Here is a 17,935-nt window from a genome sequence, read left to right on the forward strand (position 1 = left end):
AAAAAGTCATCGTCAGCCATAAGATATCGTCAGCATAATATTATCATTTTTGTGTTTTCATCTGAATACTGGATTTAACTTGAACTCAGCAAGATATCCGAACAGGAAAATAAGGCAAAGTAGTGTTATTATTGTAGATCTGTCTTCTGTCACACTTGGACCTATGATTCCTTTGCTCGAGTTCCGTCTCGGACAGGCTCCGGAAAGTGTCAGTCTGGCCCGGGTGCTCAATTCTGTGTAATCTGAGAAAACAAAAAGTTTTTTAGTGCACATTAACCCATTACGGTGCCAACTAATGTAATTGAGATACAATTAGAATAAGCTTTCAATAGTTTTTGTTGCTTTATTTGCTGCAAATGGATAGGTCACCACGCCGGCATCACATTGTCGGGCACATTGGCAAAGTTATCGCCACAAAAGGTGGTTTCAGAGCTGAAGTAATTGTAAAAAAACAATTTTCCTAATTTTGGTGACAAAAGTGTGCGAGGATATCAATGCAATCATTTCACAACACAATAGATTTCATTGAAAATAACGGCGTACTAACCTGCAAAGACACCGATCCTCTCGTCACGACTGGGCGAGTGTTGAGGGCCGTCTCCGAATCAGTCATGCTGTGCAGTTTTTGATGGCCTGTCACTTCATCCGGACTTGTAAACCAATTGGACAACAGTTCAGGCAGAGCTATATACCCACTTTGACACCACCTAAAAATGCACACTTACGTTTACGCATTATATTGAGGTCACTTAAATACAAATTTTCTGCTGTTTTTCACGCGGGGTCTATCACAACAACTTCGTTCCAGGAAAGAAAGCATAATATTATCATTTTTGTGTTTTCATCTGAATACTGAATTTTACTTGAACTCAGCAAGATATCCAAACAGGAAAATAAGGCAAAGTAGTGTTATTATTGTAGATCTGCCTGACGGGGTTGAAGGCGAAGGCAGATAGCAGTGTCGGTCCAAAATTGGCGAGCATTTTTAACAGTAAAAGGCTAAAAAAGTACACAATAGTAATAAATACAGATGGAATACAGACATGCATTAGGTTCATTATTGAGATTGATGCAAATTAATGTCAAAATGTCACTGAAAAACAATACCGAGTGTTTACGTAGTCTAAGAATATGTCTTCGGACCAGGTTTCGGTGTGATTTTCCAGAATTTACCCCCCTTATGACCACAAGTGCAACAGTCCAATTGCAAACAGCCCTAAATTGGGTCAAAACGACATCTGGCAGTTATGTTTTGCAATACAGAGAGTTTTTGATGGTCATTTGTCAAAATTCTGGCAGACGACTAACTAAAGGTTACGCATCCCCAATTAATTTCCTTCTTTGTTATATATAGAATTCGCAATCTTTGATCTCAAATTTCACCATGACCGAGCGCAAAGACAATATATCACTATACATGAATGGAAAGGTGGTTTCATAAGCTTACAAAAAAACTGCATTAGAAAAAAATCTATGTGTTGTAACTCAAAAAAATTATCTTAGAACATATGCACCGGTTTTGACAGACACCGGCAAGGCCATCTCTATGCAAACACCATGCCCTACTATTGAGTCTGGCAACCACCAACGTACAAAGAAATGCACGAATCAGGCATTTTTAAAACCGTATACACCAGGACCTGCATCACATGTGCTTAGTAGCAAACTGACTGCATATAACCTCCCAACTTCCACTTCCTTTTAGGGGTATGTGGTCTATACTTTTTGCAGCTTTTTTAATTGGTAGCTTAACAATGTTTAAAGAGCATATAAGAATGGGGGTTCTTCTTCACACTAACTCATAATGTAGATAAAGTGCCGATGAAGTGGTTGTCATCCAATAGTCGCCTTAACTATTGTTCGGTGGTCGGTTCAATTCCTGGCCGTGGCACTGGAAATTTTAGAAATGCTTCGAGTATTTCGTACCCAACGAGATGAACTGGTATGAAACTCAGGTAAATCTCGCGTGTATCGGTGCTATACACTGAGCACGTAAACGAACTAAGAGATCTATTCGCAAAGAGCTAGGGTATCGCAACACGGATTCCTTGTATCCCAATACTGTCTCTTCACTTGCTGTCTCTTCAGCAAAAACCAAAGGACCCCATTGGAAATAAGTGCTTGCACTTTCATGGCTTATTATCGACTGCATGGTCAAACGAAATACATACATACATACAAACTAAAAACCAACGACTATGTATGCTATCCACACTTCGACTAATTGTTAACCTGGATTATTGGGCACAACTGTCATTTATGTTATAGATAACTGGAATTGATAACAGTTTGCAAGTATCATTGATAACCGTCATATATAACAATAGTAAATTCCGTTTCTTTTCAGATACGTCGACGGAAGAGAATGGGAAAGAAACGCCTTTTACAAACAAAGTCGCAACCAAACAGGCATTCATGTATGTGCCAATTATATGTTATCTGGGCTTCTTTCTGTTTGTTATTTTAAATTAAATTAATTATTAAATTGTTTGCACGTTTTTTTGTTGCTTTTGTTCTCCTTGGTAAATAATGATTGTTGGTAAAACGACATGATCAATAGTCGGATTTTAATATTTTAATACTACGTCTTCTGTTAATATTTATTTGAGTTCAACACGTGTTTGTAGCATAGGCCTAAAATCGATTTGCTTATAAAGCAATGATAATGCGAATCTTTCCGGACAAACGAAGTTTAAACTAAACAACAAAAGTAATATGCTTTTGTTTTACGTTTTCTTCGTTTTCTGTCCCAGGAGATGTGCCTAAGGTAAAAACAAATAATTGTATTGTCGGTTAATTTTCACAGTAACCTTGCTGCCAAAGATGAAATACTGAGAGATGAACAAGAAGAATTGCAATTGGGCCTTGCACTGTCTTTACAAGAGACCACAAATGCTCGCTCAAACGGTCGCCATGGGTGTGGATATTTAATCACCAAAGATGATCGTCCCAGACTGGTCAAAAGAGGCATGGCAGGTAACAATCGTGCCAAATAAAGACAAACATATCAATGCGAACCGAATACTCGTTAAGAAGTCTGTATACAAGTACAAACACATAGCAAATTTTAAATATGGAAAGCATTGAGAAGTTGTAGTAAATGAAATATGTACAATTCTTCTTATCGCAAATCATTTCGTGTCAGTAAGAAAACTGATTCATGATTGGAACGATAGGGAAATGCACTCGGTGTACCCGTATGTGTTTTTTTATTAATTCGCCATCTCAAAATGATGGAAATTTAAGAGCCGCTCAGGAATGGCTGGCTAACTATGCAGAATTTCACTGAGTGCCACTTTTAAACGGACCAGTATTGGCTCGGTAGTGTATAACACGTGGATAAAACAATTTGTATTTAACTTAAAATAGAATTTTAAATACCAGACAAATGAAAAATGCAAATATTAAACATTTACTAATGGATATCATACATAAATGTATTGCCCTAGAGCTTTCAAAATATGTATTAATCAACCACTAATATTTAATATGTATGAATAAGTAAACTCAAGAATTATAATCGGGAGAAAAATACGTAGAGAAATTCTCTTTAATATCCGATTGCCTTTCATTTACGACATATGATCAAAGACCAATGCAATACAAGACAAAACTTATAATTAAGTATTATATATATATAAATGCTTAAAGGTGGTGTCGCCTCATTGGAAGGGTTGTTGCAAAGGATATGGGGTTTAAACCGCTTAAAAGTCATGCCAACAACATGTAGATTGACTTAAACCTCATTGATAGCAATTCAAATGGAAATCAAAATTGAGAATAAACATTCGATTTAAGTGTCATATAAATATTAAATGGTGTAATATTCGGCAGAGAAACAGAATGTCATGTTTCTGGGGGACGAAAACTCTTTACATTTTACATTTTTGCATTTTGATTGCATCGAATGCCTGTCCTAAGATTAATTAAGATACTTTTTGAGTTTGTTTCCACGGAAGAGCTTTGTTGTGTCTTTGGAAGAAATCTGGAGAAAGTTGCACGAGTTAAGATTAATTCCGAGACGTCCTGATCGCTAAATCATTTTAAAAGAACGATATTGTTAGAGTTTCATTATGAAGATTATGCAACAAATAAATATTTGATATATGATATAATATCTTATTAATAACAAGAAGTAATACAAGTTTCTGTTAATCAGTTGCGCCGAAGGACCTTGAAGAGATTGAGGAACTAAGATGTGATAATTCTGAAGCCGTCGCTAGAGTCCTCCAGGTAAGTTGGTGTTGGCTGTTACAAACAAACTCGTGTATCACGTAAAGTAAAGCGGTCACAGATCTATATTAGATAACGGAATATGAAATAAATTCAAAACAAATACATGCAACAAACGATATTAAGATACCTTTAAATCGGTCATTATCGAAAAAGTATTTATAATTTGCAAAATCATAAAAATAATAAGATTATATAATTTTTAGTAATAGAAAAGTATGTTTCGTTTATTGTATTTGTTCATTTTATTTGTATAAAACATGTAGATGCTTCGATTGTAATCTTTAGGATGAATATGACTCGGAAACAGTTCATTTGGAAGAAGAAGCTATCAATCTTATTTCAGAAGAGGAAGTTTACTCAGGTTTTAACCATAGACATATAATACTTATAAAAAATATAGCGATGTTAAACTTTTGCATTTTGATTTTCAAGCTGAGTATTTTGTTTGTCTAACAAACACTTAAAATCTAAGAGGAATGTTGGATATTATCAACAACTTAATTACAGTTTAAAATTTCTTTAAAATAGAAGTTCAATTCTGATAAAAAATATTTGGGGGACCTCATATAAGTTGAAAATGCACTCCGTATGACGATTAAGTGTCGCAACTTTTTTTCTGGAAACAAATATTGGTTCAAATTCTACTACATGTTGCGATAAATATCCTTAATGTCCTTCAGCAGCGATGTACTCTTCTTTGTGTCTTTTTATTTAGCTCACTATGTGTTTATGTTTTAAGATATGTATGTCTGTAATAGATCTCCAAAAAAAATTGCCTCAAAACTGTATGGGCAGTGCAAGTATTGAGGACTCGGAAATGGTCGCAAGGGAACTGCAGGTAATATTGATGGCAAACACTATTTCCGGATATGAATATACCAATCTCGTATGTAAAAAGGTCCATATCCTGCTGCTAAGTATTAAATATCGTATATTATATAGTTTAAATAGATTGTTGTGTAATGAACACCAGCCCTTAAGAAGTTTGCAAAATTAATATATATGAAAAGTAACTGTTCTTTTAAATGTGTTATCGTGTATTAAACTAATCTTTACTAAATTTAAAGGCAAAATATGATGCCGAATTACGAGAGATCGAAAAGCAAACCCAATTGCTTAAAGCAGAAGAGCTTGAAAATGCGTCTTCCGCATTTCGACTCAAGCGCCCGGCTAGAAGAGATCAAGTCAAAAGGAACGGGCATTCAAGCCAGACAAGTAACGGTAATAAAACAGTCAATTAGTAAGGTTATCAATAAGGCAATCGACCGAGAAGACAATCAATTAGACAATCAATCAATAAGGTGATCAATATGTTAGTCATTATGTCAATAAATAAGTCAATGAACAAATCAATCAATCAGGTATTCAACATAATGAGCCGATAAATAAGTCAGTCAATCTATAGCGTATTTAAGAGGCAATCAATGGCATGGAATACAAGAGTTATCATTTTGTCAATCCATCAATAGCTGAATAATAAGTCAATTACTATGGTATTCATAAAGTCATCCGATCAATAGCTTATGCATTAGTAAATTAATAGGTAATTCAGTCTATCTATTCATTCTTTGATCCATACATCCATTTTCAATTTATCTCTACATCTAACCATCAATCAAGACATTCATTTATCACCATTCAATCAGGCAACTATCACTCCGCAAACGTTGTTAATCTCAGTAAAAAACAACCTCATGTCCTTATTTCCATGGCAAAACGAGTTCGTTCACATGACGAAATTATAGTGTAACCTGTCGAGTTAGGTGTATAACATATAAATTATATCAAAATGTAATGGTGCATAAGCAGGCATATGCATTTGTTAATTCGGTTATCGTTGCTATGCAATTATTGTTAATAGGACAATTAAAATCAGTTCTTTTGTTATTTTCAGGTGCTGATTCTGATAATGAATATCGGAGATTATTTAACTCTTCTCCGTTGAAAATGTTCAGCATGCAAGGTCCAGAGGTATTCCAGTCAACATAATAAGACATAATAAGCTCACCTGAGCACAACGCTCTCATTGTGAGCTTTTACGATCACCTCTTATCCGTCGTTCGTCGTCCGTCGTCAAGCGGACGAACATTTATCTCAAGAATACTCTAGAGGCCACATTAGTTGCTCAATAATCATAAAACTTTATTCGAATACTAGTCCCGCGCATTTCAAAACTTGAACTTTGTGGAGCCACAATATATCAAATTAAAAAAAAAGCTTGTGTGAACTCTTAAATTCGCATTGTGTGTCCAATCATGAAACTTGCTCAGAACATTCATAATAAAGATATCTTAGCCGACTACAAAAAGGGTTCCGGTTAGTTGAAAAACTGCGGTGCAGTTTTCCGATAATAGCTGCAGTGAAACCTTTTGAAGTTTAGAAGTCGCATTTGTGTTCAACATTCATGAAGTTCCCCTTGAACCTTTTTTGCAAATGTTATCTCGACCGAGTTATAAAAAAGCGTGGCTCCTAGGGGGGCGGGGACGTTTTCCTTATATGGCTATGTTGAAACATTTTGAACACTATGGAAGCAACATGGCTTGCACAATCATGAAACTTGCTAAGAAAAATCGTTCGAATTATATATTTGCCAAGTTAGAAAGATGTTTGGTCTGTTTTAAAATATGGCCGAACGGAAGCGGGACAGTTCTACTTATCGGGCTATAGTGAAACTGTGTGTTGACTCTAGAAGTAACATTTTTAGTCATATCGGTCTGTTACTTCAGATCATTTAACCTAATAATATCACAGCCGAGTTCAAAAAATATGGTCAGTTTAAAATATGGCTCCAAGTTTAACGGTTCTTTTTTTCCGGATATGGATATAGTAAAACATTAATGACAACAATATGTCCTATTTTCACAATTGGTTGCTGCACTGGCAACCATCTTTAGAATTTTGGTTGCCGTGCTAAAGAATAACAAGCCTATGATCATGTACATGTTGCAATATGTGTATCTTATACTTAATCTATTTTTTAAATTATTGAGAAACAATTTTGCCCACATGACAGACTTTTAATGCAGCATAAAGCCCCGTTTTCCCTGAAAGCAGGCAATATGTACATATTTCAATGATAAACTTATCAATGTCGTCGCACACGATGTTATAAATACTAGACTGGCCAATATGTCCCACAAGCTCTTAAAATTATTGTTTTCATAATAATAGGCTTCTGCTGCAGTGGAGCAGTGAAACTGAAGTATAAAAAGGCAGCGGTAATCGTTCCTAGCGTAGTGAGTTACCGTCCTTAGCGTAGCTTCGCACATACTGATTTGCAAAACATGCTCTGTAAATTAAGTCGGCCTCTAACGCGACCAACTTAAAATGAAGATATTCTTCAATTTATTTACTAAATAATCGCGTCCTCGACAAAGAGATTATGTCACGCACAGCTCCATGCTGTGATATTTTATGAATTGAAATGACACTTATGTTTGCGTTTTATATCATATAAATTAAAACAATAATAATTATCTAGTAATCTGCATTGGTTATTTTATATGTCATTGAAACAAAAATTGGCCAATTTTAAAAGTATCCCTAATATATTTTTTTTATGCAATACCAGATCGACTGGTCATTTAGCATACTTGCATTTAATTACATACGTGTACACTTATGTTGTTATCTTTTCTGCACCCATAACAGAATGAGGTTTATCAGGAATCGGTTGCAGCAAGAAACAGCGCTCTTTACAATCTGCTGACAGGCGCAAATTCAAATCCTCCAGTAAGTTGTTAAGTTTAAGCTTGTTTCATTAAGCTTTATGTCAGCGAAATCCTCAGCCTTTAAGACACACTCTTACGCCAAAGTTATGTGATTGTTTACAATAACTGGCAACTTTATTAACGATTAAATTATTTTTATCACATCGCAGTAATCCATTTAATTTAATTTCATACCAAACCTAATATACAACTAATTTTTGTGACATAAAAATTGTCTGCATCCACACACCTGACCAACTCTAATTGTGTGTTGCTGACCCTTAGCTTTGTTTGGTTTCCCAGCCTGAGACTTCGTGCATGTTTGCGGACATTCAATCTTATTACTTAAACTTTAACATATTTAGAAAAAAAATGCATAGACCTCTTTAATATTTATGTCATTAAATATCATGTATCGTGTATAGATAACATAAAAGGTATAGCTGATCTACCTACCCTATTTGGGGCGATTTAAGTGTAAACAAACTATAATTTGTGTTTGGTCTGATATTATTGGTGTCTGCTAATTGCACGAATAACAGAATAACAGAGAGACTTATCCGAAAAAGCTAGATATTCGTATTGTAATATAAGGCACACATGCAAGTCCTTTAGTAAGTAGCCGATAGTTAAGTGTAAACTTTTTTGATTATGTTCCGTTGAAAAGATATATTAATCGTAATGGAGCTACTCTTACTTGCGCCAATACCTATTCGAAATATATTGAGAAAGCCTACCCCCACTCACCCCCACCCTCCTGTCTCAAAACGGAATCTACATTAATATTCTGTATTAAAACATAGAAAAGACGATCGATGACGATATGGATTTTTTACTGGTGTTATGTTATATTGTAAGCACACAAAATATTATATGGCATGTCGTATCAAGAATATCTTTGTATTTAAAAGTGCTTAAGTAATGTTGGCTGTGGTTTTCAGATACAGAGGTTACAGCAAGACGAATCTGTTGAATTCCTCGATCCAGATGATCTCACTTACGAGGTTACAAATTTGTCGCTTGCACAGAATTTCGCGGTTTAGTTTAAAGCTTATCCGATACTAGATATATTTTTTAATGCGCGACTAGTTTGGATGAACCTTAATTCGAGACATTATTTGTATAACCAACTTATTGAAAGAGTGTATGTTAAGCGTTAATATGTAAATATTGCTTACTTGGTAGAAAATTTAAAAGTATTATCAAATGTAAATGATTATTGATCAAAACCCCCAATTAATACGTAACACTTTCGCCAGAATACACGAGACTTTTACAGAAACATGTTGTTTTCGTATAATTTAAATCTTATATAAACAATTACAATTTTGACGTTTCAATATTATATAGTTATAAGCGGAATGTCCCCGTATTGCTTAAGCAAATTGAAGAATAACCATAATTATCCACTATGTATTTAGACAATTGTAGAATAACCAGAATATACTCGTATCGCATTAGCAAATGGTAGAATTGCAAGACGTATCCAGAGGTCTGTCTAACACCGTCCGATCACAACTTCCAACCGAAAGATACAAGCAAAACAACAAAGAAAAGTCGGAGGAATGTCCCGTTTGCATGGAGAAATACGTCGAGGGAGTTCATCTGACAACACTTCCGTGCTTCCATTCGTACCACTCAAAATGTATTGACAAATGGTTTACGGTAGGTTCCTTATGCCACGCAGAACGAACGATTTCGATTTGTTAACATGTCGTACCACTTTGGTCTAAGGAACATACACAGAGACGGATCCAGACGCCCCTGTACAGGGGAGGCAAATGACATGCGAGCATTTAAAGGACGGCAATTTAAATTAAATTTATCCAGTCAATATGTTTTTGCAATCAAGTCAATCAGTTATTAAGTAAGTCATTCATATAGTAATTCAATCAAACCGTCATGCCGACCAATGTCAAAACTCATTAATACGTTGTTCGTTGTAAATCCATGTGACCCACTGTATAGGCATGAGTGTCCTTATTTGTAGTTGTATACTTAGAAAGAACGTAAATGTTTATGCCTTTTTGCCAGATATTTAAAAAATTTAAATGGTAATAATACGACCCGATGTAAAAAAAGGTGTTGCCAAAATAAGTTTACGGACTCGTACACAAAACTTGCGTCATCGAAACGCAATGCGCTAAATGTGCGCTTATGTAATAGAAATACATGTACATGCATATGCACGAATGCCTTTCGGACATAACATATATTTGTCACAAATCGAGCAGTATTTACTAGTTTGTCATGGGGAGACGAACACTAGCTCTCCTGGACGTATGCTGCCCTGATAGCATTTTAAAGACGGACATATGCTCTCTCGGATATACCCCTCAGCCCCTGACACCTTCCCGGTCATTGAGTCCTTAACGTGCCCATAATAAACTTATTAAAATGTTGAGCTATTACTGTTAAGAAAATGACACTTCGGGAAAAAAATAACAGCAATCGGCTATTTTCTTGCCCTGAACACTACCTCTATCATTCATGATAATTTGGGTAGGCAAGTCCCCTTGATCAGATTTGACGGGGAGATATAACCATTTGTCAGTAATGTGTAAACCATCTGGTTAAGAAATCGTCGCAAGCCGATGAATCCAACGGATGTATACAAATATGTCTCATAGCATAATGAGATTGTTTTAAGGAGAAATCGATGGCTTCTTTATATACCAACGTTCAAATAAAACAATAACATTAATTCAGATGTTTGGAAAAATAGAAATGTGGCCTATAATAAGTTACAATCATCGAATATGAATTGTGAATTCCTTTTTATACGAAAGTATATACATAAACATATAAATAAATTTTAAGCAGCGCACTAAAAATGCGACTTTTGATAAGCCGGATGCACCCCCATCCCCTTACGCGGTGCCTTTAGACGTTGGTTTTTAATGAGAAACTTCGATAGCAATACTGATCGGACATTCGGGCACAACATACTAGCACTTGTGTTTTGTTTCAGTTACAATTTAAAACGTTAGGCAAATACAGTACATTTTTTGTGCTTTTTGACCACCTGATTGGAGGTGGGACACGGGCACCTCCCCCAACCACCCTAATCCTGATATATCATTCAGTGACTAACGCACACCAGCTTAAACAAAATGTGATCAAGTTCATAAAAATGGTAAAACAGCGGTCAAAATGTAATGATAATTTTCTTAGTGTGTTACCGCCGTTACATTTTATCTGGCATAAAGTTTAAAATAAGCACACAGTCTCTTTGACCATTGTAATAACGTCTTAAATTTTGCTTTCTCGGTTAACATTCAATTCTATTACCATTATTTTTGGTTGCTTCAGGCTTTCCAGCGTTCCTAGTATTTCCTAGTTTTTTTTTAATGTGCCTTAGTTTTTCCTAGTTTTGTCTAAAACCTCCTAGAATTTCCTAGTTTTTCATTAATTTGGTCTTTTTGGGATTAGGTAAAACTGTCTTTTAATGTGTTTTAGAGATTTTGTTTCAAAATAGGGCCTTCAGGTTGTTGAGCTGACAATATTTAGTAGTCTTTGTGGGGTCTGGTATCACTGGTCACATAGTCTAGCCTTCATAGGGGATACCTGAAAGTTGGACTGAGCTCTGTGATAACTACTAATGAAAACGTATGGCTATATTCTGAAACGTTCCTCCACTTAACCCCAACCTCAGCTAAATATGATCAGTATAATTACACACGTGATTTTATCCAACGGTCCCCTCCATCACTCACATTGGTATTCACAAACGTAAGGACAGCTCGAGGTTCCTCGCCTGAGGGAGGATATGGTGAGGTAGTGAAGTTGTTCCTCGAGCCTCACTCAACGTGTTTTTTATGAATACCGAAACAGAAGCTCGTACAACTATATGTTTATAAGATCTTTTTGCAAAGCTTATCTAAGACAGTGGGATTCATTATTTGAAAATGTTACTATATCATTCAAATATGGAGGTGCTAAGTGGAAAATGATTTTAAATTTTTGTAACACAGTGTCATGAAATGGCATCCAAATCAATGTTTTTAATAGTTTAATGTAGATAATGCATGTACACTGTAATACTAAATTTATGTTTACTGACCAAGCCGATCATTATTGCTCATAATGATAACCTGTCGCCGTTAACAAATATTTACAATTCAGACCAGAATTATTTGTTATGCTCTGATTCTACTAACACACAAATGCAATGGTTGCTGTTTGAAAATATATATGTATAAACCTTTTCCATGTCGGCATAAAGTGCATAATTGTTCTAGCTGCATTAAATTAAATGTTTCGCCGCTCTGTTGTTTGTTCTTGAATATTTGGTGTTCTTTCAACATATTGTGATAAAACTATTACAGATAGATATATGTTAAAATCACTTTAATGAATATGATAATAGTACAAGTTCATGCCGAAATATCTATCGGTAATATAAACATTTTAAGCCTTTAATATTGTTTTATTTAAATCTCATAAATCAAAGTGGAAGCTGCATTTACTCATATTTACACAACATAATTTTAACTGTGTTGAATCAATGTTATAAAGCCAGCACATAACCTCTAACCTGTAATGAATATACATGTGTTAGTCTGATTGTTGTATCACATCACATATTTACATTTAAAAAGGATCTTTCATATATGCTTATGGCGTGATGTAAGTTCGGGTCTATGGCTTTTTAGTTTGTGATGTGGTTTCGTAAGTGTTTAGAAAATTTATTATTTGCCACATAGAAGATAGAATGCTTATACTTAAGATAGCAAGTATTAATAGAATACCAAAGTTTTATTGTATTGCAGACCTTGCAGATATTGTGCCTACTTACTGAGACCACACACTAAAGACTTTAAATCTACAAACCAGTAATGATGATACTACTAGTAATTATGTTTCTGATAAAGTCGCGCTTCAAATATAATACCCATTCCCTTGTTATATTCTTACGCATTTGCCTTTTGAATTTTTTTATTAAGTTGTATACGTACAGACTAAAAAAATACCTATAGAATCACTGAAATATACAAAATATTTTTGTCAACACAAGCAGTCACAAAACAAGTGGTGTTATTATAATATAGCATTAACATTTGTGACATACCATATTGAACAAAACCAATTATGATATTGTGTTCATATGAAAATATTTGATTGTGATATATAACTAGTATATGATATAAAAAAAGCTGTTTGTTTCCACTTAAATTGCCAAAAAATAAGGGAAGTTAGGGCAGCGTATTTTTTGTTTGTTTTTCATTGAACCTTTTTACTTTAAAACAAGCAACTTCATAATGCACCAACGATATCCATAGACAGAAATCTTCATAAAGTCTATGCAACAGCCTTTCTAACTATGTAAAGCTGGACATAAGAAAATGCCCCAAAACAAACAATTTTCTGCTACAAAGTCGATTCAAAATAGCAAAGCAAATTTTAGGGTCGCAACAAAAATAGGGTCGCTCGTGTTATTAAAAACAAACAATATTTTACACCTATGAATATGTAATTTACACATGTATATTGTTATAAACCAATTATTTTGACATTTTGCTATTGAACGGATTGTATACAATAGGTTCCCAACAAAACACAGTCACGCTTTGTCGACTCCTCCAGCTCTCCTCGACTAAGTAAACACTGTGAATACCAATCTCTTCCCCGACTCAAACTAACCACAGGCACCCTCGAGCCTTCCTTAGTCGAGGTTGAGTCGAGGTGGAAGGTTGAGAGACGTTCTAGAATATAGCCATTATAGTCAGCTTAACAGTCCTGTTGTATGAAATGTGTACAGTTACTGTGGTAATCAGGTAGGGAAAAGTCAAAAAGGTAATAAACTTCTTACTAGTATCTGCTAGTTTTTGTTTCAACATTCCTACATTTTCCTAGTTTTTTCCTAGTTTTTTGTAAATAATTTTTCCTAGTTTTCTCCTAGTTTTTTCAAAGATGCTGCTGAAAAGCCTGTTGCTTATTTATGTACATTTATTTTAATTTAACAAAATAATAACCAATTTAAAAAATCATAAATAAGTAATTTACAAATATAGTGTACTGGGAATCGAAATCTAGTTATGGCAAATACCCTTTATTATATTCTTTGTTAAATAGCATAGCTGCAACGAAAATTTGCAGATTCGCAAATTTTCGTTGTAGCTATGATATGTTTTAGGAAACAGTAATAGTGAACATTTATTATACTCTAAACAATCCATTATATGCATCTTTTGACGATTTAAAACCCTTAAAGTGATAAAACGTTGCAACGCAAAACGATTGAATAATTTGGAGTGTTCTGTTGTTGTCGTTATATTTTGTGATACTACGAGGATTGCTTATATTAAGTATAAAATACATCGCTCATGGTATGAGCACGGATGGTCGAGTTGTCTAAACGATAGACTTTTGCTCCGGGGCTTCATGGGTCAGTGGTTAGAGTCCAGTTGAGGGTTTTCTTTCTTAAATTGTATTCTTGTTTTTACTGGAGCTTTTTAGATCCAACTGTATAAATTTATCAATATAAAGCATTTAATGGCAAACTTCAGTACATGTTGTCAAAATCTGTGAAAAGGCCCCTTTTAAATTGCTTAGTTATTAATCAATTGAACGTTTTAATAAAAATGCACGAATTACAATTATAACACGGACATGTTCTGTTGTTTCAGGACCATGATATATGTCCAGTTTGTCGACTGGAGATAAAGATCAAATCTTAGATCGAAGAAAGACACACTTATTGACCTGAGTAACTTCATCAGAAAAAAAATCTATAAAGAGAGTGAGGAAAGTTATATATCAAAGTCGATACACTTCTGTAAAAAGGATGAAACGGAAGAATTTGAATGCAGTTAAAAATGCTCACGTTTCCTATAACGAGCTTGATGCACACTTTATTATACTTGGTTCGTTAGAAATACATAGCCAGTGACAGAGTTAAATATTGTGTAGATGCATTAATAGTTGAAGATTTAATTGTGATAGCGTTAAATATTGTGTAGATGTATTAATAGTTGAAGCGTTAATTGTGACAGCGTTAAATATTGTGTAGATGTATTAATTGTTGAAGCTTTAATTGTGACAACGTTAAATATTTTGTAGATGTATTAGTAGTTGAAGTTTTAATTGTGACAGCGTTAAATATCGTGTAGATCTATCAATAGTTGAAGCTTTTATTGTGACAGCGTTAAATATATTTTAGATGTTTTAATATCGGTCGAATCGCAACAAATGCAATATCGTTGGTTCTAGAAATGATTTGTCTCGCATAACGACCGGTTTGAATATGTAATGGGTGGGCTGACAATCTAAGTCTAGTAAAAAGGTATCTCAAACTTCTTGGGATAATGTCTAGGTAGGACTCATATTCAAAGTTGATTTTAAAACTTCGATAAACATCTAGCATTGAATTGTTGTTTAACGTCCCATACCAGTCCTGTGTAAAGTGATCATATACTCTGGGTTTAAATTCCTCTACAAATGTATTAGTATCAATATTAATATTAGTTACATCATCAAATACATAACTAAAACCATAGTCATAAGATATTGAAAGATGAATTTCACTTGATTTGTATTTGCCCGACGTTTGGTAACATTAGAAAAAAATACATTATAGCATGTTATTATATAAGACCATCTATGTATAAATATTTAAGTTTACTGCAAACGAATAATAAAACAGAACTAATTAATATATGCCTTTATGTAAAAGAATCACTTAAAGTACGAACATCTATTCTAAATGCAATAATACTTTAATTGTTCATCCTCTTTTTTCATTTTTCTTTCTTTTCTGTTGTTGTTATATTTAATTTGTAATCACACCACTGTATTTGCTTAGTAAATGATTTGTAAATTTGTATAAAACTTTGTTCCTATCACAATTGACAAACTGTACTGTCATCATTATGTGTTGTTGACGATGTACATTGTACAAGTCGAAATAAACTGTCTGTCTGTCTGTCTGATGTTGTAATAGTTGAAGCTTTGTGACGGCGTTAAATATTGTGTAGATGTATAAATAGTTGAAGCTTTAATTAAGACAGCGTTAAATATTGCGTCGATGTATTAATAGTTGAAGTTTTAATTGTGACAGCGTTAAATATTTTGTAGATGTATTAATAGTTGAAGCTTTAATTGTGACAGCGTTAAATATTGTTTAGATGTTTTAATAGTTGAAGCTTTGTGACGGCGTTAAATATTGTGTAGATGTATAATAGTTGAAGCTTTAATTATGACAGCGTTAAATATTGTGTAGATGTATTAATAGTTGAAGCTTTAATTGTGACAGAGTTTAATATTGTGTAGACGTATTAATATTTGAAACTATTGTTTACTTGTTGTGTGTTAAATATGGACAGTGGTTTGTATGCAGGTGTGATAATATTATTTTACAATACATTACCTCCTATGAAATTTCTGAGATGTGTGTCATACTCTGCTCATTGTCTTGTTTTATTATAAATTTCTCCACACGTGTGTTATAATATCTGCTGGTTTATGTATACATTATGTATTCATAATTTTGTAATATGTGTTGCATAGTTGAAACACGGGTCATTGTTGTTAATATTATTAGTTTATACTCAGCGTTATGCAGTACACTAATTAATCCCACGGAAACATCTTCATGATTAATGTTTGCTTATTTGTGCATGGCAAGTGTTTCCTTATTTATGATACAGTGTAGCTATGTGCATGGTCAGTGTTTGACTTCTTATTCAATGTTAGAAAAATGTATCTGAGGCGTGTCTGTCTTCCTGACTTTCGCCTAATATTTTATGTATGTTTTTATTAATAAATACTGCAGTGAATGCCAAGAATTGTATGTAAGGATTTCATATAAATGCATTATTATTCATAAAAAGGACGTGTATATAAACAATATAAAGGTCGAGGTCACACATGAATTTCAGTATACGTGTCAAAATAATATGTTTGAATATAGATCTTCAAGAAATCAATTTCTGTGAATTTATATTGTTTTCTGATAATGTGTTTTCTTTTTTAATTGGATGGAACACTATAGGAGTGGTATATTTGTATGTGTCCTTTATTAGTTTTCTTCTGTAACATACTATCACTATCACAGTAAATTAATAGTATTGCCATAAATCTTTGCTTGAGAATGCATTATATTTCTTATTTTTGTTGTTTCGATGATGTTGTCATTTTCAAACCTTTTGTAATATGCATATCATACAATAAATAATTTCTCCTTAATTGCGAATTTATTATCATTGTAACAATCTTAGAAGTTACAAAAGTTGTTTAATAATCAAATTACAGTAGGCTGAACACATACATGCAATAAACAATCATTCAGAAGTACGGTACTTTTTGAGGAATCAAAGACGCAAATTGTTTAGAAGCCACGGTCATTTTGACCTCTTTGAATTTGTACGACGTTTTGGTAATTTTGAAACATGTAACCAGCTCGATATAATTGTTCTCGCAACTGGAAAAGAGGTACAACATTCGTGAAGCACACACGTAATTTTCAAACGCTACCGTGTGTAAAGGAAAAAAATAAAAATAATTATTATAGATATAAATATATGGGGGAAGATATGTATGAACAACCAGATACACAGACATACAAACAGACATGCATATTCCTGTTGGAGACTTCGGCGTGGGCGCCTAGCTTCATATTATATATATATATATATATATATATATATATATATATATATATATATATATATATATATATATATATATATATATATATATATATATATATATATATATATATATATATATATATATATATATATATATATATATATATATTTATATATATTATATATATTTATATTTATTTATTACATTTTATTGTAGATTTTAGTATAATTTAGGCGCCGTCCATTAAGTACGTCATGCTCCTGTAGGGGGAGGCGTGTAAGAAAGTATGACAGTTTGTGATATGGGGAAGGGGTGGTCAGGCGACTTGTGAAGTCACAAAGTATTTGGTTCTAACTTATTAATTATATTTTTAGTAGAATTTTTTAGCCTTAAAAATT

General features: G+C 33.5%; 1 protein-coding gene across 4 annotated transcripts in view; it reads left to right on the plus strand.

Moving 5' to 3' along the window:
- Window positions 1-17,132, plus strand: part of LOC127878111 (uncharacterized) — a 31,838-nt gene extending 14,706 nt beyond the window's left edge. For 3 of the 4 annotated variants that reach the window (XM_052424529.1, XM_052424531.1, XM_052424530.1), the window contains 11 exons: window positions 2,348-2,417; window positions 2,807-2,976; window positions 4,160-4,233; window positions 4,522-4,597; window positions 4,995-5,074; window positions 5,304-5,457; window positions 6,131-6,207; window positions 7,888-7,968; window positions 8,888-8,950; window positions 9,408-9,611; window positions 14,576-17,132. In XM_052424529.1, coding sequence (XP_052280489.1) covers window positions 2,348-2,417; window positions 2,807-2,976; window positions 4,160-4,233; window positions 4,522-4,597; window positions 4,995-5,074; window positions 5,304-5,457; window positions 6,131-6,207; window positions 7,888-7,968; window positions 8,888-8,950; window positions 9,408-9,611; window positions 14,576-14,626 — 1,100 coding nt within the window. In that variant the 3' untranslated portion in view covers window positions 14,627-17,132. The remainder of the gene's footprint in view (window positions 1-2,347; window positions 2,418-2,806; window positions 2,977-4,159; window positions 4,234-4,521; window positions 4,598-4,994; window positions 5,075-5,303; window positions 5,458-6,130; window positions 6,208-7,887; window positions 7,969-8,887; window positions 8,951-9,407; window positions 9,612-14,575) is intronic. The other variant, XM_052424532.1, reaches the window with a different exon arrangement.
- The last annotated feature ends 803 nt before the right edge of the window (window positions 17,133-17,935 follow it).

This window comes from Dreissena polymorpha, chromosome 4, assembly GCF_020536995.1.
Source record: "Dreissena polymorpha isolate Duluth1 chromosome 4, UMN_Dpol_1.0, whole genome shotgun sequence".
NCBI classification, from domain to species: Eukaryota; Metazoa; Mollusca; class Bivalvia; order Myida; family Dreissenidae; genus Dreissena; species Dreissena polymorpha.